This window comes from Podarcis pityusensis (assembly GCF_964106645.2).
Source record: "Podarcis pityusensis genome assembly, chromosome: 15".
Taxonomy (NCBI): Eukaryota; Metazoa; Chordata; class Lepidosauria; order Squamata; family Lacertidae; genus Podarcis; species Podarcis pityusensis.
Genome location: NC_138040.1, coordinates 11,810,463 through 11,836,780, shown reverse-complemented (window position 1 = coordinate 11,836,780; position 26,318 = coordinate 11,810,463). Strand labels below are relative to the sequence as shown.

The 26,318-nt window shown below is 50.4% G+C and overlaps 1 protein-coding gene across 1 annotated transcript in view; it reads right to left on the bottom strand.

Moving 5' to 3' along the window:
- Positions 1-7,672: 7,672 nt before the first annotated feature.
- The window catches only part of MYBBP1A (MYB binding protein 1a), a 65,521-nt gene continuing 46,875 nt past the window's right edge, over positions 7,673-26,318 (bottom strand). The window contains exons 25-27 of the mRNA XM_080982804.1: positions 15,406-15,507; positions 10,709-10,833; positions 7,673-8,842 (exon numbers count right to left, since the gene is read on the bottom strand). Coding sequence (XP_080838930.1) covers positions 8,446-8,842; positions 10,709-10,833; positions 15,406-15,507 — 624 coding nt within the window. The 3' untranslated portion in view covers positions 7,673-8,445. The remainder of the gene's footprint in view (positions 8,843-10,708; positions 10,834-15,405; positions 15,508-26,318) is intronic.

Genomic DNA, 26,318 nt, shown 5'->3' with positions numbered 1-26,318 from the left:
ATAGCTATCAGGGCCTGGAGGGGAAGATATTACCATGGTCTGAATTTCAGCCACAGAAGAACATTAAGAAAAAGGTGCGCTCTCAGAGCATAAATCAGGTCAAAGCATCACCACGCAAGATGGGAAAGTAATCTTGACCTCCACCCTCATCATCTCCCCCCATCTCCTCAAATGTTCCACCTTTCACTCTGCCTCTCACAGCCGGGCTTTTGTCATTTGCTCCGTCCTCCCCCCCGTCTTTCTTTCCTTGTAAAGAGACACTTAAAAACAATCGCTTTGGCAAATGGTGAAAGGGATGGAAATGTGACGTACGTTTTCTTGTTATACAAGGCAGGACTCGAACCAGTTTTCTGATTTTCTTTCAGAAGCAAAACAAAAACAAATAAGACGAAAAATGGCTATTTTATATTTTAAAGAGCAATGAAGTTGATTATGGATCTCAGAGTATAAGAAGAAGAATTAAATATAAATATATGCATTATGTAAATTAAGAAATAAAGCTATTTAAACACTTCGTGCCAGCTTTCATCTCCCGCTCGGCTGCCTGTCGGGAGACGTGGGTTCCAGGTGAGACAGCGGCTTTGAGGGAAACCGCAGGTGTTTCTCCTCCAACAGCGCTTACAGCCATGCCTGTGCAGAGATCTGAAGAGACTTGCTGCAAACAAGTAGGGCCGGCCCACACAGGAGGCAAAGCGGGGCAACTGCCTCGGGTGGCGGGATTCACAGGGGCAGCAGATCCGGCCTCTAAGTAACGTGTCTCATGCTGCCGCGATGGCAGCAACACCTGTGATGTGCTCCTTGGAAGCTGGGTCTGCCTCCTCCTTGGCAGCACCCCCCCCCATGCCACCTCTACAGCAGCGTCTTGGCAAATAGGAGGCACTGCTGGTCTCTCACCACTAGGAAGGAAATGGGGGAGGGCTGCCATCTGGGTTCTCCTGGGCTCTGCTGGTGTGATTCAGGGTGGGCCCCTTACTCCTACTGCAATGGCCCTTAATTCTCAGTAATGATGGCACCGGGCAACCCTCCCGGGGCAGAGCGTTCTGTAAGTGGGGAGCCACCGCAGAAAAAGCCAGTTCTCATGTTGCCACTGTCCGGACCGCTCGTGGAGGCGGCACCTGGATAAGGGCCTCAGATGATGACCGCAGGGTCTGGGATAATAATAATAAATTTTTATTTATATCCCACCCTTCCCAGTTCAGAAAACTGGGCTCAGGGCAGCTAACAACAAATTTAAAACACTTAATTGATGCAACAAAAAACAGCATAAAATACAGTATAAAACGTGAATAACAATAAATTCAGAATTCAAAAATCAGTTTAGGGGGAAATCAATATAGAGATGGGGCTGTTTATATAATCCAGTACAACTCTTGTTGAGATTTGTGTTGCCATAGCTGGGCTCAGATCATCGGTCTCTAGACCACTTAGCGTTGTCAACCTGACTGTTTTTGTCAGCTACAGAGAGATTAGCCTTAGGGCTAAATGACTTGTTACAGTGCGGATGGTTCTACTTGCGTTCAGGCAGATTCAAGTAGAAGCCGCCTGCAAACGGGGGAAGTCAGTGACTGACTCATGTGGGGGGGGGCGTGTACATGTGTTTATCAGCGCAAAGATGTTAGGAGGGTGAACCTTGCACGCACACTCCTCCCCCCCCCAGCCCCCCATTCAAGCAATGCATCTTCAGACAAATGCACATGTGCCCAGGCATGGCAGAATTCCCTGAAGCTTCCAGGCATGGACGATTCATCCTCTCCAATCAATTCGGCTGCCTGACACACAGTCTCTGCAGGAACAACCCCCATACCGACTGCCAGTTGCAAGAGCCTGCGACCACCCCCTTCCATTTGCAGAACCAATTTGCAGAATTTATAACAAGGCACAGCTCAGAGGCGAGCTTCGGGGGAGGGGGTGAGCCAGGTCACATCCGAGGGCTTTTAATGGGGGCACAGCCTTTTAATAATGCGCTTAAGCTGGCTTTTGACATCTCTCGTGAACGACAGGGAACGCCCACTGCAGGAACCTTGACAGCGGTTTCCACAACCGCCCACCCCACAACCAACCGCCCACCCCATCTCAGAAATGGTGCTGAACAGGACTGCGAAGAGAGCAAATGAAAAAAGGCATTCTGTGGTGCATTTCCCCTTGTAGCCTTATGAGGCTTTGCCCTCGGGTAGAAAAAAAAATTGCGCCTGGGAAAGGGAAGTGGGAGTCAACAGACACTCAAGGAATAGTTTCGGAGAAAAGGCTTTTATTTCTACCATTCATGAACTGGTAGAAGGAGCAAGTGTGATAGTTCACAAAAAGCATGCACGAAGTTCACAGTCATGTGCACAAGCATATATACCCCTTTCCAGTTCCCTCCTCCTTTCTCCTCCTTCCAGAGTCCTGCCCCATGAGTTCCTCTGAGCATGAACAGAAAGCTGTCTTGGGACTATTGGACTCTTGGCGCCCTTCCCAGGAAAGGGGTTTCAGAGTGTTCAGATATGTTTCAATCTCTTGTTCTGGCGTGGTTCCCGGACAGAAAGTAAGTTGCAATGTGGTTCTTTAGCAAGGCCAGAAGGCCTGAGAAACAATGGACTGTTCTCTACCTTTGTTACAGCAGAGCAGAATGTTTCTGATGCTTAGCTGCTGAGAAAATGATTTTGAAAAGCTTTGAGAAGCTTTGAGCCTGCTTTGGTGGGGGGTGACTTCGGGCCTAGGTGAGGTCACCTGTCCTCACCTTCCTTCACCCTCACATAATCAACACATTCCTCTAGGGGCGATCTGTTGAGGACCACATAGCATCATAAGGGTTTGACGGGACCCTGCGGGTCATCTAGTCCAACCCCCTGAAATGCAGGAATATGTTTGCCCAACATGGGGTTCGAACCCACAACCTTGAATTTAAGAGGCTCACGCTCTACTGACTGAGCTGTGTGTTGGATTATCTGAAGTACATTGCTAGCAAAGCCTCAATCTAACTCAACAGGCCCAGGTTGGTTCCCCATCCCTCCAACTTTAGGATACATTTTGCTACCACCCCAACTCCCGACCTGCCTGGCAGCGACTGGAAGCAATGTGGAGGCATGTCGGCTTGCTGGACAGCAAAGCCCAGGCCTTCAGCATCTCCAATAACCTCCTCTGCCTCTGGCCAGATACACGCCATTCATTTAAAGCACAGCGAAATCACTTTGGACTGCCATGGATTTCCCCAAAGAATTCTGGAAGCCGCATGTCGCTAAGGGTGCTCCAATTTCCCGAGCTGTTTATCAACCTGTCCATCCCTCTTTACAGGGATGCCTGGGATTGTATCTGTGAGGGGAATGGGCAGTGCTGTTTTGATTAAAGAAGCAAGGTGCCACTCCTCATGGAGGGCAGCATCAGCACAAAATGGCTGCCGTGGGCAGTTGTCATAATCTCGTCACTGAGCGACAAGGTGCAAACCAGCCAACCAGAAGCGTCTCTGAGGTGGACTTCGGTCAGCATCCGAGGTCAGGTCCAGTCCTAGGGTCGGGCGAACAGCAATCCATGTGGTCAGACGGTCCAGGAATCCAATGATCATGGGGTCACGGGTCAAGACGAAGAAGAAGCCAGGAACTGCAAATGTCGTTTCCAGCATTTGATGGCTGCTGGAAGCTCAGCTTAAGAAGGCTGAAGCCAGCTGCTTTTTACCAACACCTTCCATTGAGTCCTTGAAGGCTGATCAGCTGCAGGTGGAGTCACTTCATCTTCTCCCCCCTCCAGGCTGCTGTTCAACAGGTGAAGCCGACTCCTGGCCCATTACAGCAGCAGAAATAAAACAAGGTGCCAGTACTCCGTACCAGGGAGAATTCAAAAATAAAAATAAAAATCTAGGAATCGGGATGCCTAAAATCAATCAGCACCTTTAACACAGCTCCCAGGGGTGTTTGCGGATGGCCGCAACAAAGTGGTGTCACTTTAATTTTAAAGGTAAAGGTAAAGGTACCCCTGCCCGTATGGGCCAGTCGTGACCGACTCTGGGGTTGCGTGCTCATCTCGCTTAAGAGGCCGGGAGCCAGCGCTGTCCGAAGACACTTCCGGGTCACGTGGCCAGCGTGACGAAGCTGCTCTGGCAAGCCAGCACCAGCGCAGCGCACGGAATGCCGTTTACCTTCCCGTTATAAAGCGGTCCCTATTTATCTACTTGCACTTAGGGGTGCTTTCGAACTGCTAGGTGGGCAGGAGCTGGGACCGAACAACGGGAGCTCACCCCGCCACGGGGATTCGAACCGCCAACCATACGATCGGCAAGTCCTAGGCACTGAGGTTTTACCCACAGCGCCACCCGCGTCCCTTCACTTTAATTTTAGTAAGTATTAAATTTGTATTACTTTGGCAACAATTGGTTAAAGATTATGGAAAACCAATAAAAAATAATTGGCAAAAAAAAAGAGTGGCTTTAAGTGTGTGGTGTGAATGTAGCCACAGAATGCTAGCTGGCAGCTGAAGGAGCAGCGAATAGAAACTGTATGGGGGAGCGTGCAATGGAGTATCCTGAAAAAGAGCGTGGCTGGCTGCTGCAACCCTGGATGAGAGCTCCTCACCGCAACATTGTGGGGCACAGATTACTACAGAAATCTCTCACACCCATCTGTTAGTACTGCTTCTCCTCAGACAGCAAAAAGCAGGTGGTTTAAGTCCCCATTTTCAAAGTACCCAGAACTCCGTAGGATGGAAACCTCCCTGAAGGAACTAGTGAAGGAGGCTGTTGCCCGTGGCACCAGCCATTTTCATCCACCCATTTCCCCTCAGATGCCTAATCCTCTTCATATGTCAAAAGGCCTCTTCCCAGGCCACGAGGGAGATGCAGATGGGAGCGTTGCCATGGTACCCTCGTCCTCAAGGGGTCTGGAACCTCGAATCGCCCGGCTGGTTGGCGAGATGGTCCTTTTCACACCACACAGAGATCCGCTTCTCCTCAGCGGAAAACTTTTTAGCGACTCTTATGAATGTTCTCCAACGGGACGTGCCGCCTCTTCTCCTCAGGCACAAAAGATGAGCAGCTGTTTCCTTCAAGACAGACGCGGAGGGTGGGCTGCTGTAGCTGCATCATTAAAGAATAATTAAAACAGCGAGACTGAACGGAGGGACGTGGGGGACGCACATGGCCCTGATGTCTTCCTACGCTCCTCTCCACATCCAATCCTATTCTACGGCACCCGCAGAGAAGCAAGACGTGACAGGCCGAAGGATGAGCAGATCCGAGGAGGAATATCAAGCTTTATGAGTTATAAAAACACTGGGGAGTTGTGCTCGTGTCTTCTGCCTACTCCGTTTCTGTGCAAATTACCAACACGCACTGCAGACAGAAATCTAGCATATAAATGAGGCGTGTCCCTAGGAACCCTCTTCCCGACTAGTTTTCTACATGCAGGGGCTTGAGTTTTCATACAGAGAAGTCCATCACTGAACTGCCTTAAAGTGGGGTGGACCAGGCACTGGTTCGCCTCGTCGTCTGCTCTTTTAAGAAAACCGGACCAATGTACTGACCCAAGCAAAATTAGACTTTAAAGGTAAAGGTAAAGGGACCCCTGACCATTAGGTCCAGTTGTGGCCGACTCTGGGGTTGCGGCGCTCATCTCGCTTTATTGGCCGAGGGAGCCGGTGTACAGCTTCTGGGTCATGTGGCCAGCATGACTAAGCCGCTTCTGGCGAACCAGAGCAGCACAACGCTGTTTACCTTCCCGCTGGAGCGGTACCTATTTATCTACTTGCACTTTGACGTCCTTTTGAACTGCTAGGTTTAGTAGCCCCCAAATTGTATTGACGGACCCCATTCAAGATTACCATTTAGGTCCAATTAAGATGTATGATTTAGGCTGCAAACCAAGAGTAAGTCAGCAAGCCCTGCCAAACTCTTGAGCAGAGATCTCTAGTGCTGCAGGTAGGCATGTGTCAATATACTTGGCATCCCGTTGAGGCAGAAATTCACCAGCAGGACAGAACACAAGAAGCAGATTTGGCATCTGGCTGGCTAACAGCCTGACATATTTAAGAATTCATGAACTGTGGAAATATAAACAGGGGAGACAGTGGATCATTTGCAGGCTGGTACAGCCTTGTGAGGATTAACAAACGGTGGTGTGGTACAGCTTAGAAAATTGTCCTTGGACGCTGTGCTTGACGACATGCCGCTTTTTGTATGATTACATTTTTTTGAAGGGCTTTTTAGGTTTAGCACAAGAGGAAGTGCAAAGATGATGGAAGTCATAGAACCACAGAATCGTGGAGTTGGAAGGGAGCCTCAGGGTCATCTGGTCCAACCCCCGGCAATGCAGGAATTCTCAGCTCCTGATTTGCCCCCGTCTTCTCCAAAACAAAGGAAACTGTGCTCAACCCGGCAAAAACAGATCAAGTGATAAAAGGAAGGACTAGCAACTCTCCCTTTCTATGGAGGCGCAGATTACAGCTATAACAAAGGCGGCATTTTTTCATCTCCGCCAAGCTAAGCAGTTGGCCCCTTATCTCTCTCGCCCTGACCTAGCCACTGTGATCCATGCGACGGTCACCTCCAGACTGGATTATTGTAACTCGCTCTACGTGGGGCTGCCCTTGAGACTAACCCAGAAACTCCAGCGGGTGCAGAATGCCGCGGCGAGACTCCTTATGGGGTCTTCGCTGCGAGATCACATTCATCCGGTACTATACCAGCTGCACTGGCTCCCGGTGGAGTACAGGATCAGGTTTAAGGTGCTGGTTTTAACCTTTAAAGCCCTATACGGCCTAGGACCCTCGTACCTACGGGACCGCCTCTCCTGGTATGCCCCACAGAGGAACCTACGGTCTGCAAATAATAACATCCTCAAGGTCCCAGGCCTCAGAGAGGTTAGGCTGGCCTCAACTAGAGCCAGGGCCTTCTCGGCTGCGGCTCCAATCTGGTGGAATGCTCTGTCACAAGAGACTAGGGCCCTGCGGGACTTGACATCTTTCCGCAGGGCCTGCAAGACAGAGTTGTTCCGCCAGGCCTTTGATCAGGGCGCAGCCTGACTCCCTCCTCTGGCAACCTGCACAGAACTTTGCTTAATTGGTTGCCATCAATTTGATTTAATTAATTTTTATAATGAAATATTTTTAGATTGTGTGATTATTTGATTTTTTGATTTTTTGATTGTTGTTAGCCGCCCTGAGCCCGGCTTCGGCTGGGGAGGGCGGGATATAAATAAAATTTATTATTATTATTATTATTATTAGAGTATGAAGTTATAAAGTATAAGCATACTTCTAGCATTGGTAGAACATGAGATATGAAACAGAAAATACAGGCACTATTTTTCTCAATTTTTTTCTATGAGAAACTATTACTTTCATTGTTTTATTCCCCACCACCGAATAAACTTCAGCAACATCATTTTCTGTTGTCCCAGAAGGCATAAGCCACACCAGAGGCTTCAAATTACGAGAGGAAGGTCTTCTGATTGTCCAGAAGTCCAAAGGAGCATCTCAGAAGGTGCTGAAGAAGAGGTTGGACCTCTGAAAACAGATTTCCTGCACTGGCAGAGGGCTGGACTGGAAGACACTGGACCTCTCTTCCAGATCTAGGACAATCCTTTATTATATTGACCGTTAATCTTTTGCAAAGGGGGGCATCGATTCCCCCCACCCGTCTCTATCAAATAAGGACATGCAGAGAAAAACCTGTTCCAGCTCTAACAGAGACTTCACCACTGCTAACTCTTTTAAAACATATAATTTTTATGAAGGATTACACATCCAACAGCGGAGTAACTTCCAGCCTTCTGTTATTAAAAAGGTCAGGACAGGGGACTGGAGAGGATCATAAATCTGAATGTTCCAAGGAGTTCAGACAGCACCGTCTAAAAGAGGCTGCTTCCATTTAAACCCAAAATGTGTTATATTATCTGTGATCTGGCTTCCTTTGGGCTTTCCAAGCACGTTAACCAAGGGACCCCAAACCTTTTATTTATTTGTTTCAAAGCTAGTAACTCTGGAGCAGAGTACTGGACTTCCAATCAGTAGTAATATACTACCAGTAACAGTCTACTATAGTAATATTATAGTAGTATAGTTAAAACTCTGCAAGCTGATTTTTTTATATACATAAAAGGGATGCTTATCACACATTTGCATTCAGTGGATTATTTAACCAGGGTTTCCCAAACTTGAGTCTCTGGCTGTTTTTTGGGACTACAATTCCCATTATCTATGACCACTGGTCCTGCTAACCTAGGGATGATGGGAGTTGTAGTCCAACCACAGCAGAGGACCCAAGTCTGGGAAACCCTGGTTTAAACCAAACTAAAGGTGCAAAAGGCTTTTTTTCCCAGCCTTGGCCAACCTGGTGCCCTCCAGGCATTTTGGACTACAACATGCTGGCTGGGGCTGATGGGAGTTGTAGTCCCAAAAATCTGGAGGCGCCACGTTGGTGAAGGCTCCTCCGAGCATTTATAAAACCAGCACTTTCCCCCTTCCAGTTCCCTTCCCAAATCAGTCCTCTGCCATCTTCCCTTTCTTTCCCTTCTTCTTCTTCTTCTTCTTCAAACTGCCCTGCTGCGCATCAACCTTTTTGCCATGCCCTTGCGGTTGCGCCGGCTTTTTGGCTGGAGGACCCTCCAGGGACACTTGGCTCTGGCCGCTGCCTCCCCCTTGGTTCTTCCTCTTCCTTTTCCTCTTCTTCCCCACAGGGCTGGCGTTGTCTGCAACAGTCATGGCCGCCTCTTTGACGCCGTTCTCAGCACCGTTCTCCTGGGACTGGCTTGGCGGCACCTTCTTGCGGTTCTTGCGTATCTTGGTGGCAGGGAGGAAGCCCTTTTTCTTCCGCTTTGGCGCCTCGGCTGCGGTCGGGTTCTTTGGCTGGGCCGGGGCTTTCTCCTTGACCGGTCGCCTGGAAATCAAGAGAAGATGGTCCAAGTTGCTTTGAAACAAGCGGGCTGGATAAATCGCAGGACAGCAAAAGGGGTGGTGTGTATATCTATGATGCGGCTTTATGGCGGGTTAAGAGCAGTGGCTCCCCCCAGCCCTGTTATTATGATATTTATACAGGGTGAGTTCTTTAAAAGAGGCACCGTGGATATAGAGTACAGTGGTACCTCTAGTTAAGAACTTAATTCATTCTGGAGGTCCGTTCTTAACCCGAAACTGTTCTTAACCTGAGGTACCACTTTAGCTAATGGAGCCTCCCACTGCTGCCGCAACGCCGTCATGCAATTTCTGTTCTCATCCTGAAGCAAAGTTCTTAACCTGAAGTACTATTTCTGGGCTAGCGGTGTCTGTAATCTGAAGCGTATGTAACCCGAGGTACCACTGTACAGTGGTGCCTCGCAAGACGAAATTAATCCGTTCCGCGAGTGTCTTCGTCTAGCGGTTTTTTCGTCTTGCGAAGCAACCCTATTAGCGGCTTAACGGATTAGCGCTATTAGCGGTTTAGCGGCTATTAAAGGCTTAAAGGCTTAGCGGATTAGCTGCTAAAAGGCTATTAAAGGCTTAGCAGCTTAGATAAAGGGGGGGGGGAGTGAAAAAAAAATCTCAAGACTCGCAAGACATTTTCGTCTTGCGAAGCAAGCCCATAGGGGAATTCGTCCTGCGAAGCAACTCCAAAATGGAAAACCCTTTCGTCTAGCGGTTTTTCCGTCTTGCGAGGCATTCCTCTTGCGGGGCACCACTGTACACATGTTCCACAGGGCCTCTTTTAAAAGAATCACCCTGCATAAATAAGAAAACCGCATCTATTCCAGGCTTCCCAAACCTGGGTCCCCTCTGAATGTTTCATTTATTTATTTATACATTGCTTGATTGTAAAATAAAAATAAAATTAACCAAGCAATAAAATTATCACTAAGAAAAATCACCAACAATACAGCAAAATGGCATTTCAAAACGTTAAAATAACAATAGACTAAAAGCAAATTAAAACTCGCATCAACTTTCTGAAGACCTGGATAGGGCCAGGGGGGTGGCGTGGAGCCAGGGCACATTTGGGGGGGGGGCTGACAGGGTGCATGGATGCCCTGCTGCATCCTACTCACATTGCCCCCTGCGCCCCCGGCCCCCCTCCCGTGCACCAGTGCACCAGGCATCCTATTTAGCAGGCCAAAGATTCTGAAGCTGTCTTAATGCAGAGAGCCGAACAAAACCTGAGCGGCCCTCAGATGCATCTTCTTCATTTATGGAACTGCAACTGCAGGCGAGTAGGGGGGAAAGTTGGGAGTACGGCAAGGGGAAAGGAGTTGAAGACATCCCTGCACTGTTCCAACCCAGGTTGCTATTGTTAGGAGCCTAGGCAGCTGCCTCAGACAGAATCAGACCACTAGTCCATCTAGCTTAGTGCTGTCTACACTGACTGGCAGCAGCTCTCCAGGGTTTCATGGAGGGGTCCTTCCCAGCCCCACCTGGAGATGCCAAGGATGGAACCTGGGACCTTCTGCATGCAGAGCAATGTTCTACCTGCAAGCCACATTTCAGTGGCATTATATTTATACCCCACTTTTCCTCCGAGAAGCTCAAGCAGGCAGACATGGTCTTCCCTCTACTCATTTCATCCTTCCAACCACCCTGCGAGGGAGGTTGTTCCTGGCCGAGTGAGGATTTGAACCCGGGTCTCCCATGCCCGTAGTCTGTCCTCTACACCACAGAGGCTCTTCTGCTGGGGACCTCTCATGAGCTTTCATTTTAATGCAAGTAATAAATAAACGCAAGGGCCAGCAATGCAATTCACATCCGGCCAGGTTTTGCCCCAAAACAAAGCACCTACGTGACGCCCAGGAGCTTCATGACGTTCCAGTAGATATTGTCGAGTCGTGTGGACCTCCCGAAGCCTTCGTGCTGACTCAGGGCCTGCAGCACATGGCGCAGCCCTGCCAGATCCACGTTCAGCTTCTGAAGGGGAAAGACCACAAAGCCAGATTGGTTGGTGCCCACAAAACACTGCACCTCAAATAGGTCACGCCAACTGCAAATCGGTATCTTTACACGCTCACAAATTGGCAAGATGCGCTCCCGACCCCGCAACAGAGCACTTGGGTCTCCCTTAATTTCAATTTCAGATACGTATCTCAAAGCATTTTAATATAAGCATATAAAAACAGTTTCATATACGTACAGTGGAACCTCTACTTATGGACGTAATCAGTTCCAGAGGTCCGTCCATAAGCTGATCCGGGTCACTGGCGCATTTGGCAGCAGTGCGCTTCTGCGCGTGTGCAGACGGCAACAGCCGCTTCTGCGCGTGCACAAACGGCAGAAGTCACTTCTGAACATGCACGAATCACAGCAAACCTGGTATTTACTTCCGGGTTTGCTGCGATCACAAGTTGGATCGGGCCCAAGTAGAGGTGGTCGTAAGTAGAGGTTCTACTGTATTTGCTTTTTTTCTTTTTTCTTTAAGTCAGATTCAAAGCAGACAAACCAGGATGGAAATCTCCACTTGAGTGTCTTCTTGAAAAAAGAATTTTAATGGATGCGCAAAAGACAACAGAGGCAGCGGCTGTTATGGAATGAGAGACAGGAGTTCCAGTCCAACGAAAGAATGGCAGACAAAGAATGGCAGAATTAGATAAAATGACAGGAAGGATTCAAAACCTGTGGGACCAGAGATTCACAGAAGATTTGAAGAAATATACGAATTATTTGAAGAGCAACTGTAATCAACAAATCACACTAGTAGGATTACAAGAAGTTTTGTAAGTAAAATATATGAAACACTGCAAAGTATAGAAAGAATAGAGATATTAGTTATGAGATTTAAATGTAATAGTGGAAGTAAGAAATGTATATTAAGTGAATAGATTGAAAAATTTTCAGATGTGATTGATGGAAGTAAAAATGGTATAAGATGTGAAAGTATGTTTAATTACTGTTGAAAATGATATGTTGAAAATTAATTTTAAAAAATTATATTAAAAGAAAAAGAGAGAGAGAGAGAGACAGGAGTTCCAGATAAAAGGTCTGTTGACAGAAGGCTGGTTGAAGCTCACTTTCGGACACCAGTCAACAGAAGTTGGCGGATATTTGTGGACTTGAAGCCAGGGCATGAATGGGAATGAATGGAGAGCGAATGACGAAGAAACATCCCTGCTGGTGTTCTTCATGGATGTTGGCTGCAGCATGTTTGTGTATGTGAGAATAGGAGGCTTCAAATGCGGTCAAGGCAAGTGGTGCTCAACTCAATATGCAAAAAAGGAAACTGGCAGATATTTGTGAACAGGTGAAAGCTGTGGAAACTGGCAGGCTGACGTTAGTAGATGAAGCTGCTGGGCAGGTGCCAGTGGAGGTGCTCTGGGTGATGCTGCTAAATTCCAGCCATCCCACTCACTGCCCTTTTTTTCCCTTCCAGGGATGTCTGAAGCCGGGCCAAATTTTCTCAAGACCACCCACAAAAGCAGCGAAGAGAACTACAGTGCTCAAGGCTAGCCAGCTTATATTGATAAATAAAATTCTTTCTAAACACATCTACCTGTAGAGTCTGGTCTTTTTCTTCCAAAAATAGATAAAACGGGATATCTTATACTTGAGTTTTATGGTGCGTTCCTGCCCTTCACCCCACACCCACCCGCTTGGGATCATTACACACGAAGGATGTGCTGAGAAATGGATAATATGTGAGCAAATCGCTGCTGAGGTTCTCCCGTCATTGTCAGGGCTGGGAAAGCTGTGCTGATGATTCCCTGGCTGCTGCCACTGGCTACAGATTGCCGGTGATTTCACAGAAAGACATGGTGTCTAAGGTGGGTGAGAAGGATGCTATCATTGGGAGGGAGGAGGGAAGCGACCCGGGAGAAGGAAGCTCAGGGGAAGCTGGAGACCCAGAAGGGAAACCTGGGTTGGCTCCTTCCTGTCTGCTTGAGCTGTCAACCTCTCTCTCCCACAAGGGTCCTGTCCTTGTCTCACCAACACAGCTGTCGAAAAAGCCACAAATGATTTTTTTCCACTGACAATCTAGCTCCCCCCAAAACAAACTTCTAAGGATCCCTAAGGTCTTACAAGCGCTTTTAGTTACGGTTCCTGCATTGCAGGAGGTTGAACTAGATGACCCTTGGGGCATAGCTCTCAACTTACAGATTTGAAAATAAGGGACCAGCAGCCTCAAAAATAAGGGATCAGCAGCCAAAATAAGGGATTTTAGTCAACCAGCTGAAACACGAAGTTAAAAGGGACCAGATAATTTGGGAGAGCAGCGCGGGTTTTTAGCCCTTCATTTCCAGAGGTTGCTGCTCAAGACACCAGCTGATGAAACCACTTTTCACGCAAAATGAAGTCCAAGCTACGAAGATGCTGTTGCAGTTCTGTATCTTTTCTCTCGTGCTCCATCTGCAGCTCTCAGTTCCATCAGGCGGGGTGGGAGGAAGGGGGGGGGGGAGATAGTGCCCGAAGTAAACACGCAGATCAGACCATCTATGCTAGTCTACCACTACAAATCTATTGGAGAAGCGCTTGAGGTCCTTCCTCCGCTTTCCCCCTCTACGGTTAGCCCTTGGAACACCTGCCCGCGCCTCCGCCTCCTCTCTCTGAACTGCTTTCTCTATGGTTGCCCTCGCTCTCCTCTCAAGGCTCCTAAGCAATTCATAGGCCATGCCAGGCTGCTCATCTTATCCGGGTCCTTCGGCGGCGCAGCCGCAGTACGGCCTAGCAGGAGCGGCGGCGCTGGGCAGAGGGGAGGCCTCAGACAGAGAAGCTCAGTTTGGCGGCTGCAAGGAGGATGGCAGAAGGGCCCGAGACTCCCGCCAGTCCCGGCGGGGAGGGGCTCCCGGGGGCCGAGGCTGGTGAGAGGAGGCCGGAGGGGGGCAGGCCGGGCAGCCAAGCAACCCAGTTGGAGCCTCCCTCCTCCCTGGCCGGCAGGGAGGGAGGGAGAGGAGCTGCTTCCTTTGAAACCCGGGAAATTTAAGGGACATCATCAATAAGGGACAGCAGTGGGACACGGCGCAGGGATAAGGGAGTTTCCCGCCAAATAAGGGACGGTTGACAGCTATGCTTTGGGGTCCCTTCCAAGCCTACAATTCTAAACAATCCACCAATAAATAAATATGCCCAAAAGAAGGAGAAGGATCGCCTTGCATAATAACAGTTAAAGAAGAAGGGGGTGGGGAGGAATCAACATATGAACTGGGGCTGGCATGAAGTTGCTCTTGCTCTCCTGCAAGGCCAGAATAATGTTTGGCATATGCAGAATGCATCATTGTTCTCCTTCATGCCACTGCTTCCTTCCCCATCATGTTCGCTGCAAGGGGGATAAAATACGAATGATTCATTCATTGCTTGATTTCATTCATTCACCCATCCGCTGAATCAGTGGCTCAGCAACAACTCATTCACTCTCTACTGGGGACCATCCAGGGACAGGCAGCTAAGCAGTCAAGATTTGCAGGGTCCAAAGGGGGGGGGGTATGAGAGCCCGGCACCAAGAGTGAGGTACACATGTGGATGGGGGCTGGGTTTCAGAAGCAGCCATCAGAGGGAACACAGACAGGTAAACATAGCCCCCAGCACAGGCCACGTCCAGGGCAGTATGCGGGATGAGAGAAGGTAGCAAGATCTTCTCTGATGGGCTAAGATGCTCCTCAGGGAGGAGGAAGTTCGGAACCTGGGATAGGGTGGAATAGGGATTGGCCCTGGGATCTGCTGACTGAATCAGGAGGCAGAGCTGATGCCATTCCCAGGTGGAGGCCTTGAAGCTCAGACCTGAGTCCGCTTGGTTTGTGGTTGATACAAAGCGCTGGTGGTCCAGGAGATAAAGACACAGGACAAGGAACCAGGAGTCAAGGTTGGCAGAACATGGAGCAGCCGCCAGGACCATATACCACCAGTCCTAAAGGATCCACGTTGGCTCCCAGTACGTTTCCGAGCACAACTCAAAGTGTTGGTGCTGACCTTTAAAGCCCTAAACGGCTTCGGCCCAGTATACCTGAAGGAGTGTCTCCACCCCCATTGTTCAGCCCAGACACTGATGTTCTCCTCCGAAGGTCTTCTGCTGGTTCCCTTACTGCGAGAAGTGAGGTTACAGGGAACCAGGGAGAGGGCCTTCTCAGTAGTGTCACCCGCCCTGTGGAACACCCTCCCATCAGATGTCAACAACTACACAAGATGAACAACTGCACAACTTTCCAAAGACATCTGAAAACAGCCCTGTATTGGAAAAAAAATTAATGTCAAGTGTTTCATTGTGTTCTGTTATATTCTGGAAGCTGCCCAGAGTGGCTAGGGCAACCCAGTCAGATGGGTGGTGTATAAAGAATAAAATTATTACTATTATTATTATTATCCCCAATGTACAGTAAGGCTTAATTTCCATCCAGCCTTATCTCACACCAAGAAACACCTATTCTCAACTATAAAGACCTAGTGGAACAGCAATTTTAATCCAAAGAGGAAAGGTCCATATGATCAATTTATGTGAGCTAAGAGACTCAGTGTCCCAGATAAAAGATAAAACCAGGCTGGAAAAGCAAAATCTACCTGCTGAGTCACAGTTTTTATGAGGTAGTTCAGTAGCTCCAGACATTTGATGATCTTCTCCTGGTCCACCTTGACCTTGATTTCACTCACTGTCTTTAAAGTCTGAGAAAAAAGGAAGGAAGAAAATGAAATCAATTACCATGAAAATCATATCCACGAAGAGGGACCTCAAGACCTTTATGTTATTTGTTGCGGTTTCCTCAGCACTGCCACAAAAAGAGAAAATAAGGCATAGGATCAGAAAACTATCACTCCAGAACATTAAAAATCTATCGTTAGAATCATGGTGTAAGAAAGTATGTAAAGTTACATGGGCAGAAAAACTAGTGAACTTCGGGAACAAAAGCAACTGAAGGAAATGAATTATGTTTTGTTAAACTTGGTCTGCTGTTTTTGGTTTTATTAATAGAATGAGAGAGAAATAAACCAGCCCCCCCAACTATAACTCCCATCGTGCCTGACCACTGGTCACGCCTGCTAGGTCTGATGGGAGCTGCAGTTCAGCAACATCTGGCAGGCCAAAGGTACCCCACTCTTGGCCTGGGGATTGTCTCCGGTGCTAGTCCTCTTCAGAGAAAACCCATTGGAAATAATGAGCCTGACCAGCTTGGGTCCCATTCATTTCAATGGGCCTATTCCTTAGGCGCCTCAGCTTCTCGTGAGAGTATCAACTCCGCAAAATCATCAGGGTCCCATAGGTCTCCACATACATTTGGGTTTTTGCTGTGTGAACTTGGGGTCAGGGACAGTGGTGCAGCCCCATAAATGTGGGAATCGGGGACTGACAAGTGCCGAACTTCACAGAGGCTCAATGTATGTGACACGCGACAGAGAACTTTGAAGTTCCACAGCAGCGGGTCACAAGTTCTCTTCCTGTTCCCCTCCTCCCAGAATGCCTTGCTCTAAGGAATATCCCAGCTTCACCTCCTCAGAATGAGACAGAGCAGGGAGAGGAGTAGAGCCATTAATTTGATTTTGAATTGATTTTAGAATGCTGTGTTACTTTTATTGTTGTTAGCCGCTCTGAGCCCGGCTTTGGCTGGGGAGGGCGGGATATTAATAAAATTATTATTATTATTATTATTATTATTATTATTATTATTATTATTATTGGCTGCAGAGGCATTCATTGCCCCCTGGTGTGTTGTGGGTGGGCTGGTCTTGTATTGGCCTGATCTAGCCTAGTCCTGTCCACTCTGCCGGACAGTAAAGGTAAAGGGGACCCCTGACCATTAGGTCCAGTCGTGGCCGACTCTGGGGTTGCGGCGCTCATCTCGCTTTACTGGCCGAGGGAGCCGGCGTACAGCTTTGGGGTCATGTGACCAGCATGACTAAACCGCTTCTGGCAAACCAGAGCAGCGCACGGAAACGCCGTTTACCTTCCCGCTGGAGCGGTACCTATTTATCTACTTGCACTTTGAGGTGCTTTCGAACTGCTAGGTTGGCAGGAGCAGGGACCGAGCAACCGGAGCTCACCCCGTCGTGGGGATTTGAACCGCCGACCTTCTGATCAGCAAGTCCTAGGCTCTGTGGTTTAACCCACAGAGCCACCCGTGTCCCTCTGCTGGACAGTGGCTCCCTGCAATCTTTCCCATCAACTGTTCCCCAATTCATTCGGCTAGAGATGTCTGTGCAAAAGCAGGTGCTCCACCAACCGAATTATCGTCTGTTCCTTTCGCAGGAGTTTTTAAGCAGAGGTTGGATGACCACCTGTCAGGGATCCTTTAGCTGTGATTCTTGCCTTGCAGGGGTTTGACCCGTGGGGGTCCCTTCCAATGCTACCATTCTAGGACTCGATGATTCTAGTAAAGAATGTTGCTAAGTTTCGACATTCTGGCGAGCAATGCAGATAAGCTGTTTCCCAGAGAAGGAGGGGAAAGAGCCAGAAACAAAGATGAGGATTATTGCTATTCTTTTATTTAAGAAAGCTATGCCGCCGCAACTCCCGGGCTCCTCCCTGAGCCAAGGATCCAACCCGTATCATCTCCGGCTGGTCTGACACGCAGTTTAAATAGCAGGATTGTTCTTGAGTTCGGCAAGTGAGGCTCCCTTTGTCTCCAGGTCCTGCTGCCTACAGACAGAGCAGGCCTCAATATGCACAGCACTGATCTTCAGTCTGCTCTGTGAGGAGCCACCAACAAATCAGGGCAAGATCTATGCCAGAATTTACTCTGGTGCAGAGATTCCATGGGGTCACAGGGTTTGGGGATTTCCCTGCCCAGCTACGCCTCTACCTAGTTATTTATTTAACTTATTTGTTGCATTTATATCCTGCCCTTTTCTCCGAGGAGCTCCAGGTGGTTAATAATAATAATAATAATAATAATAATAATAATAATAATAATTTTTATTTATACCCCGCCCTCCCCAGCCAAGGCCGAGCTCAGGGCAGCTAACAACCAATAATAAAAACTAGTTGAATGAATAAAACTTAAAAACAAGATTAAAATACAACATTAAAACATTAAAATGCAGCCTCATCACAGGAAGAGAAAGGAAAAAAGAAAGAGGGGATCAAATTGACTCCAAGCCAAAGGCCAGGCGGAACAACTCTGTCCACGTATGTGGTTCTCCCCCTCCTCATTCAATCCCTACAACAACCTGGCCTAGAACCTCTTGGCACGCCCTTGCGTTGCCATGGTAACGCCTTCCATCCTCTCGCCATGCAAGGCCGGGTGCCCAGGACCATCCTTAGCAAACAGCTTACGGGATTCGTTCCATCTGCTGGAATGCAGAGGTGTATCTACGAGTCCAGCAGGCTAACTCATCAGCTGAGTGATATACAGTGGTACCTTGGTTTAAGAACAGCTTAGTTTATGAACAACTTGGATTAAGAACGCTGCAAACACAGAAGTAGGTGTTTTGGTTTGTGAGCCATGCCTTGGAAGCAGAACATGTTTCGCTTCCTGTTGAGTGTGTTCCATTTGTAAATTGAATTCACCGCTGCTATGGGAAAGCACGCCTTGGCTTAAGAACACTTTGGTTTAAGAATGGACTTCCGGAACGGATTAAGTTCGTAAACCGAGGTACCACTATATTTCTAAGGTACAGGACCCCCACCCTCCACCTCTGTTTGCTGCCTTTGTGCCAAAAGAAAACCTTGCCACAAACATCAACATTAAAATAAATATTTCCACTATGAGGATCCTAGACTCAGGTTGGCAAAAACCAGGGTTGATGCAAAGGGTTGATGGAGGAGCTCCTCCTTTTGTGTACACATGAAGTGTATTTTTTATATTATCCAAGCTTAACTGATGCTGCTGCTGCGCGCTCTCTCTCTCTCTCTCTCTCTCTCTCAACACACACACACACACACACACATATCTGTTTTTGTCACCAGGTTCAGCCACCCCAAGCCATCAAAAATATGTCACTCATTATTGGCTTTTGTTTTTAATAACAGTGATGGATTGAAACAGACAGGCCCCCGAAGCGATCCTGCGGATTTAAGCAAGGACAAAGCACCACGAACAAATCAGAACCTGAGCTCCGCGTATATTGAATAGCCAGCATTTGAGACGAGAACATGGGTTAGCTCATGTATCATCTTTCCGGAGCAAACTGTGCCCAAAGCAGTTCACAACAGAACATACACTTATTATCAAAACACAATATCTGATTTGCGGGGTAGAAGGAAAAGCTCTCCAGTTGCCTACAAGACGTATTGTGGTGTTGTACCTGATGCCTGCCAAAACAATTTTTTTTACAAAACACAACTCAAGCATTCAAAACCGGAAGGGGCAAGTGCTGGGCTTTGTTTTTAACCAGTTCTTCATATTTGCTGTTTCATATTTGTGGGGGGGCTGCACACATGGCAGGGGAGGACGGGGAAAGTTCCAGTGTGGAAACGTACATCCTTGCACCAATGGGACATGTTAGCTAGACAGCAGAAGTAGACCAAAATAATTTAACCCCTCTGGGCCTATTTTAAAAAGTTCCTCCTTACCAACCAGAGTGCACCACTGAAATTAATGGACCGAACCCACCATGCCCATGAATTTCAATGGGTCTACTCTGACAGGGATGAAGCCTTAGGGTGCTAAGATCTTCTGATGAGCACCTTCTCTCGATTCCATCAACATCAGGGGTGCAATTGGTGGTGACAAGAGACCGAGCCTTTTCTGTGGCAGCCCCCATATTGTGAGATTCCCTCCCAAGAGAGCCTAGACTGGCTCCCTCCTTGTTCTCCTTCCTCCAGAAGGCTAAGACCTTCTGGAAGGCCAATGGAAACTCAGGTGCAGGCGATGCTGATCACTGGGCTGCCGTCAGGGCAAACTGTACTTTAATGGCTGGTCCTATATGTGTTTCACTGTTTTCAAACTATTGCTTTTAAATAGTTTTGTTTTTACGACTTTGTGTTTTTAACGTTTTAAAAAACGTTGCGAGCCACCTTGAATCCCAACTTGGGAGAACGGCAGGATACAAATAGCTTTAAAATAATAATAATTGTCAGAGTTGCTTCCAGATCCTAGCTCACAGAGGATCACGCCAGCCAGCGATCATTAAATAAAAGTCTTTATTGAGTTACAGTTTCCATTCTCAAGCTGCTGCGTGCAACCCTACGTCTAATGGTTAGATCGGCGAAGCTCCGTCTGAGTCTCCGCCCCTTGTACACCAACTTAATATCCTAGCCCTGCTCCACCTTTTCCGCCTGACTGTTCTTCTCTGCCCCCCGGGGTCTCTTCCTTCCGGGATTCCTCTGACGCTGACCCCCCTGACTCTTCTCCCTCCTTTCGGCGGGCTTTAGGACCTGGCTCCCTTTCCGGGCTGCCTACTGCGCCACCTTCCTGTGCATTTGAACTTGGCGCGCGCGCCCAACCTTCCACCTTCCGTCTGACCGTTTCTTCGCTCCCCGATGGAGGTGTGGCCACTCCTGACTCGTGCCCTCCCCCCTGTTGTGAGCTGCCAGCGCTTGATCCCTGGCGCCCTTCCTCTTCCCTGCTCTCTGGCGGTGACGCTGGTCCCGATTTCCAACTGCTCCCCTCTGAGTCCCCTCTGGCTCTATCTTCCTGGGGTGTCCCCCTAGGCTCCCCCCTTGCCCTGGCCACTGGTGCTCCTTTCTGTGAATCTTCTGATTCACTGGAAAGACTCGGAGATCTCGGGTCGTCGTCATCACTCATCTTTTCTTCTGCCTCCTCCCCCTCGCTCTCTGTTTCCTCCCTTGCCCTTGCCTCTGCTCCTGAACCCCTGACATCCATCCCCCCCTCGAAGCCCCCTCTTCCCCCCTCCCCTCCTTCCGGTGCGGGATCTGGGTGCTGCCGTGTCAGGGGGACGAATGTCGGATACAGTTCGCTTCCCGTGGCGGGCCGCCATCTGAAGTCTTCCGGTTCTTCCTCCCTGCTCTCGTTGACGATGGTCACCTCCGCTTCCATCTCTGTGCCGCCGTGCTCGAAACCCGGGTCGTCCCCGAAAACGTCCATGTCCGTCTCTCCCTCGTTGCCTTCTGGAGACGTTGCTCGTCCTGGACCCTCCAGCCACCTTCTGCGGAACTGCTCCTCTGGTCGATCATCCCACCAATACGAGGGTTCTGAAGCAGATCCCGAGGGTGACCCCTCCGGGGAACGGGCGTCTCGTGCCGGTTCCTCGTCCGAGTCGAACCCCCGGAACGTGCTGGCTGAAAGCGTGGGCGTGAAAAGCCAGTCGTCGAAAAAGTCTGCTGGCATTGGCCTATGTGGGAAGAGGGCATGAAACTCTTCTTTGAGCAGAGGTTCGTCTAAAGCGTAGCCCGGCACCCAGCTGTTGGCACTGGCCGGGGTGCCCTCCTTGGCGAGAAGGTATTCTACCCCCTCTTCCCCCCATCTGGAGTCCAAAATCTCCGTGACTTCGTTGATGCGCTCCTCCCGTGCCACTCCCCCCTGCCCGGTTCTCTCTCGGAGCGGACCCGGTGCCGTTCCTGGTTCCTGAAACCTGTGAGGTGCCTTGTAGGGAGTGAGCACCGATCTGTGGAACACCGGATGCATTCTGGAACCCTACGGAAGAGCCAGCCTGAAAGCCACCGGGTTGACCTGTTCTTCGACTTGGTAGGGCCCCAGTTGTTTATGCCCTAGTTTCTTCTTCGCCAACGACCTGGCCGGCACTGCGTGGGCTGCTAACCAGACCCAGTCTCCCACATGGATCTCTTCGCCAACCCTTCTGTGTTTGTCCGCTTGTACCTTGTATGCGTGTTTAGCCAGCTCCAGGTGCCGCCGCAGCTGCTCGTGGACCTCCTGCAACTCCGACGCGAATGCATCTGCTGTCTGCGGCTCCCCCTCCCCCATTCTTTCCAGTCCCGGGAAGGTTCTGGGGTGCCTCCCGTTGTTGGCGAAGAACGGCGTGACCCCCGTGGACACGTGCTTCGTGTTGTTGTAGGCGAACTCGGCGAGAGGCAGGTAATCCACCCACGTCGCAGGCTGTTGATTCGCATAACATCTCAGGTACTGCTGCATGATGGCATTGACCCGCTCCGCTTGCCCGTTGGTCTGCGGGTGTCTAGCCGACGCCAGGTTGATCTTGACGTTCAGGAAGCCCATCAGCCTCTGCCAGAAGTTCGAGATGAACTGTCGCCCTCGGTCGGACAGAATAGACCGCGGCAGACCGTGAACCTTGAACACGTGGTCTATGAACAGTTTGGCGGTTTGTTCCGCCGTGGCCACCTTCGCACACGGAATGAAATGTGCCATCTTGGAGAACAAGTCCACCACCACCAGCACAGCCGTCTTGCCCCTCGAGCTGGGCAGATCCGTGACAAAGTCCAGGGCCACTCTCTCCCATGGTTCGAACGGAGTTTGCAGCGGTTCCAGCAGTCCGGCCGGCAGTCTGTGCACTGGTTTGGCCCTCTGGCAGGTGTCACACCTCGCCACGTAGTCCGTGACTTCCCCTCTCATTCCGGGCCACCAGAAGTCTCTGGCTACTAATTCCACCGTCTTCTCCTTGCCAAAGTGCCCGGCAGTGGGCGCGTCGTGCAGCTGCTGCAGTACCTTGGCGCGAAGTTCGTCTCCCGGCACGTAGATGGCCCCTTTACGGATGAGCAAACCATCTCGCAGCTGGAACTCGTTGGTCGCTGCCGTGCCCCTGTGCACCTCTGCCATCTTTGCTTGCGCGAAGGAGTCATCCTGCAACGCTCGTCGCACCGCATCCAGGTCAACTGTTGCCGCCGCGCACGCCCACACTGTCGGTGCGAAGATGTGCATGGCGGCCGCTGGCGTTGCCTCCTCCAGATACTGTGGCTTACGGGAGAGAGCATCCGCCATGATGTTGGTGTCCCCCGGGACATACTCTATTCGGAAGTCGAAATTCGCAAAGAACTCAGCCCAACGTATCTGCCTCTGGTTCAGGAACTGTGCCGTGCGCCAGTGCTCTAGATTCTTGTGGTCCGTGCAGACCTGCACCGTGTGCTTGGCGCCGATCAGGAAGTGCCTCCACGCTTTGAACGCTGCATGAATGGCCAGCAACTCCCTGTCCCAGATGGTGTAGTTCTGTTCGGACTTGCTGAGCTTCCTTGAGTAAAACGCTCCCGGCCTCCAAACCCCCTGCGGGTCTTTCTGCAGCAGGACTGCTCCCACGGCTCTGTCCGAAGCGTCTGTCTCCACCCTCATCGGCCTGCTGGGGTTGACATGAAGCAGCTGCTCTTCTGACGCGAAGAGACGCTTGAGTGCCTGAAAGGACTGCTCCGCCTGCTCTGTCCAGATGAACTTCTTTTTCTTGGAGCTGAGCGTGTCCGTGATGGCCGCTGTCTGCATCGCAAAGCCTTTGATAAACTTGCGATAGAAGTTCGCGAAGCCGACAAACCGTTGGACCTCCTTCCGGTTGCGTGGGCTTTTCCAATCCAACACTGCTCGGACCTTGGCGCTGTCCATGGCGAGCCCTTTATCAGACAACTTGTAGCCCAGGAAATCCACCTCCGTCACGTCGAATTGGCACTTCTCCAGCTTGGCGTAAAGCCTATGTTGCTGTAGCCTGCTCAGCACTTCCTTGACGTGTCTGTCATGCTCCTGCTGCGATTCCGAAAAGATCAGGATGTCATCCAAGAAACAGACGCACGTCTTGTAGAGGAGCCCCGCCAACACGTGATGCATGAAAGCTTGAAAAACGTGGGAGCCATTTTGCAATCCAAAAGGCATAACTCTATATTCGTAGGTGCCCAGGGGCGTGAACATGGCTGTCTTCCACTCATCTCCTTCCCGCATGCGAATGAGGTTGTATGCCCCTCGCAGGTCCAACTTGGTGAACACTCTGCCCTTCCGTACCTTTGCGAGGAGGTCGTCGATTCGGGGCATGGGGAAGTCCGATGGCTTGGTCACACTGTTCAAGATGCGATAGTCCACTACAAGTCTTTTTTGGGGCGTGTCCCGCTTCTTAACAAAGAATACCGGACTGCCCCCCGCTGCCTTGGACTCTCGGATGAAACCGCGCTCCAAATTATGATCTATGAACTCTTTGAGTTCCTGCAGTTCGTCCTCAGACATGGAATACAGCTTCCCTTTGGGCAGCGCCGCCCCCGGCAGCAGGTCAATTTTGCAGTCATATGGTCTGTGGGGGGGTAGCCTGTCTGCCTCCTTCTCGCAGAAAACCTCCAAAAATTCTGCGTACTTGTGGGGAACCGCTTGCAGCGTGCCTAGCTGCAGCTGTGACTCCTCTTCCTCTCCTTCCTGCCGGGGCACGATGCAGTGTTCAGCGCAAAAGGAAGAGCCGAAGGTCAGCTGCCTCTGGTACCAAGCCAGCGTCGGGCTGTGCTTGTCCAGCCAACTCATGCCCAATACAATGGGCGTGTCCGATAGTTGAGTGACATTGAAGCTGATGATTTCCCTGTGATTCCCAAGTCGCATCACCATTGGTGGCGTCTGCTTCACCACTTGCCCCCCTAGCAGCTCCCTGCCATCCACCGTGACAACCTGCAGGGGCAGCGTGGCAGGCAGCAACTGCATAGCGTGCCGGTCGACAAAGTCCTGCCCTATAAAGTCCGCATTGCTTCCTGAGTCAATGGTGATTGGCACGTCCATGGTGATTCCATTGGGCAGCTGGAGAGATGCGGTGAGCCTTACTACTGGTTTGGGCGGGAGGGGGTCCATGGGCTGTAAAATCTCTGGGGACTGCTTCACTGAGACGTCTGGCTGGCCCCCAGTGCCTCTTCCTCCAGCCAGACTCCGTCGTTTCCCTGCTGTGGTTCTCCTTGCTGCGTTGCTGCAGTTACCATTGCTGAGGCTGCAGTGTGCTTGTGGAGCCTCCGGGGACACTCTTTCGCCATATGCTGTGGATCATCGCAGATGTAACATTTCCTGTTCCCTCTAGGAGGCTTCGCTTTCACTGTTGCCGGTGCTAGGGCTCTGGCTGCTGACTGAGCCCTTGCACCTCCAACCTCCATAGGTTCCGCCCCTCCTCCTGGCGGAGGCGTGGATTGCGCACGCGCTGCTTCTCTGGGAAGGAAGGAGGAGCCCCTGGCTGGTTCGCGCCCTCCGCGCCCTTCGTCCCTGCTCCACGGACGTTCTTCCAGCCTCACCCCCACCGCCAACGCCCTCTGAACGATCTCCTGCGTGGTCCGGGGTCTCTCCCCCCTCGCAATTTCATCTTTAACCGAGCCGTGCAATCCCTCCCAAAACAGGTCTCTTACAGGAGCCGAATCTCTGTCCCATTCCAGGGCACTGACCAAAGCGAAAAAGCGGGCATGGTACTGCCTTACGCTGGCCCTCCCTTGCTTCAGTCCATGTATCTGCTGCCGAGCAAGATCCACGTCAATGCTTGATAAAAAGCACCCATCCATCGCTTTAATAAAGGCATCCGCATTTTGGAGCGCCGGATCCTTATCTCTCCACAAATTGCGCAGCCATGCTTTAGCATCTCCATGCAAATGGGACATGATGAATCCCACCTTCTCTTGCTCATCTCTAAAGTCATTGTTCAGCAGTTGCAGTGCACACATTACATCTGCTCTAAAGTTGGGGTACTGTTGCAAATTCCCATCGAAGTGAGAGACCAGACCGCCTGTTCGTCTCCCCAACCCAATCCCCTCCGGTTTGGGTGTCAGTTGCCCATGCTTCGTAAGCACTTCCAACCTGACCTGGAGATCCCTGTAGGCGGCAGCTGCGTCCTCCTCTCTCTTCCTGGATGCAAGAGCCTCGGCATTCAGTCGTGACACTGCTTCTCTGAGTTCCGCTATCTGCTGTTCGGTCGTCATTTTGTCTGCCGTTCGTGAGCTCGCTAGTAGGCACCCGCTTTCTCTCCTCTCCGCGAGGCTGTAGATGCCCACAATTTAAGAGACGGAGCTTACTGTCAGAGTTGCTTCCAGATCCTAGCTCACAGAGGATCACGCCAGCCAGCGATCATTAAATAAAAGTCTTTATTGAGTTACAGTTTCCATTCTCAAGCTGCTGCGTGCAACCCTACGTCTAATGGTTAGATCGGCGAAGCTCCGTCTGAGTCTCCGCCCCTTGTACACCAACTTAATATCCTAGCCCTGCTCCACCTTTTCCGCCTGACTGTTCTTCTCTGGGTCCCTCTGCCCCCCGGGGTCTCTTCCTTCCGGGATTCCTCTGACGCTGACCCTGACCCCCCTGACTCTTCTCCCTCCTTTCGGCGGGCTTTAGGACCTGGCTCCCTTTCTGGGCTGCCTACTGCGCCACCTTCCTGTGCATTTGAACTTGGCGCGCGCGCCCAACCTTCCACCTTCCGTCTGACCGTTTCTTCGCTCCCCGATGGAGGTGTGGCCACTCCTGACTCGTGCCCTCCCCCCTGTTGTGAGCTGCCAGCGCTTGATCCCTGGCGCCCTTCCTCTTCCCTGCTCTCTGGCGGTGACGCTGGTCCCGATTTCCAACTGCTCCCCTCTGAGTCCCCTCTGGCTCTATCTTCCTGGGGTGTCCCCCTAGGCTCCCCCCTTGCCCTGGCCACTGGTGCTCCTTTCTGTGAATCTTCTGATTCACTGGAAAGACTCGGAGATCTCG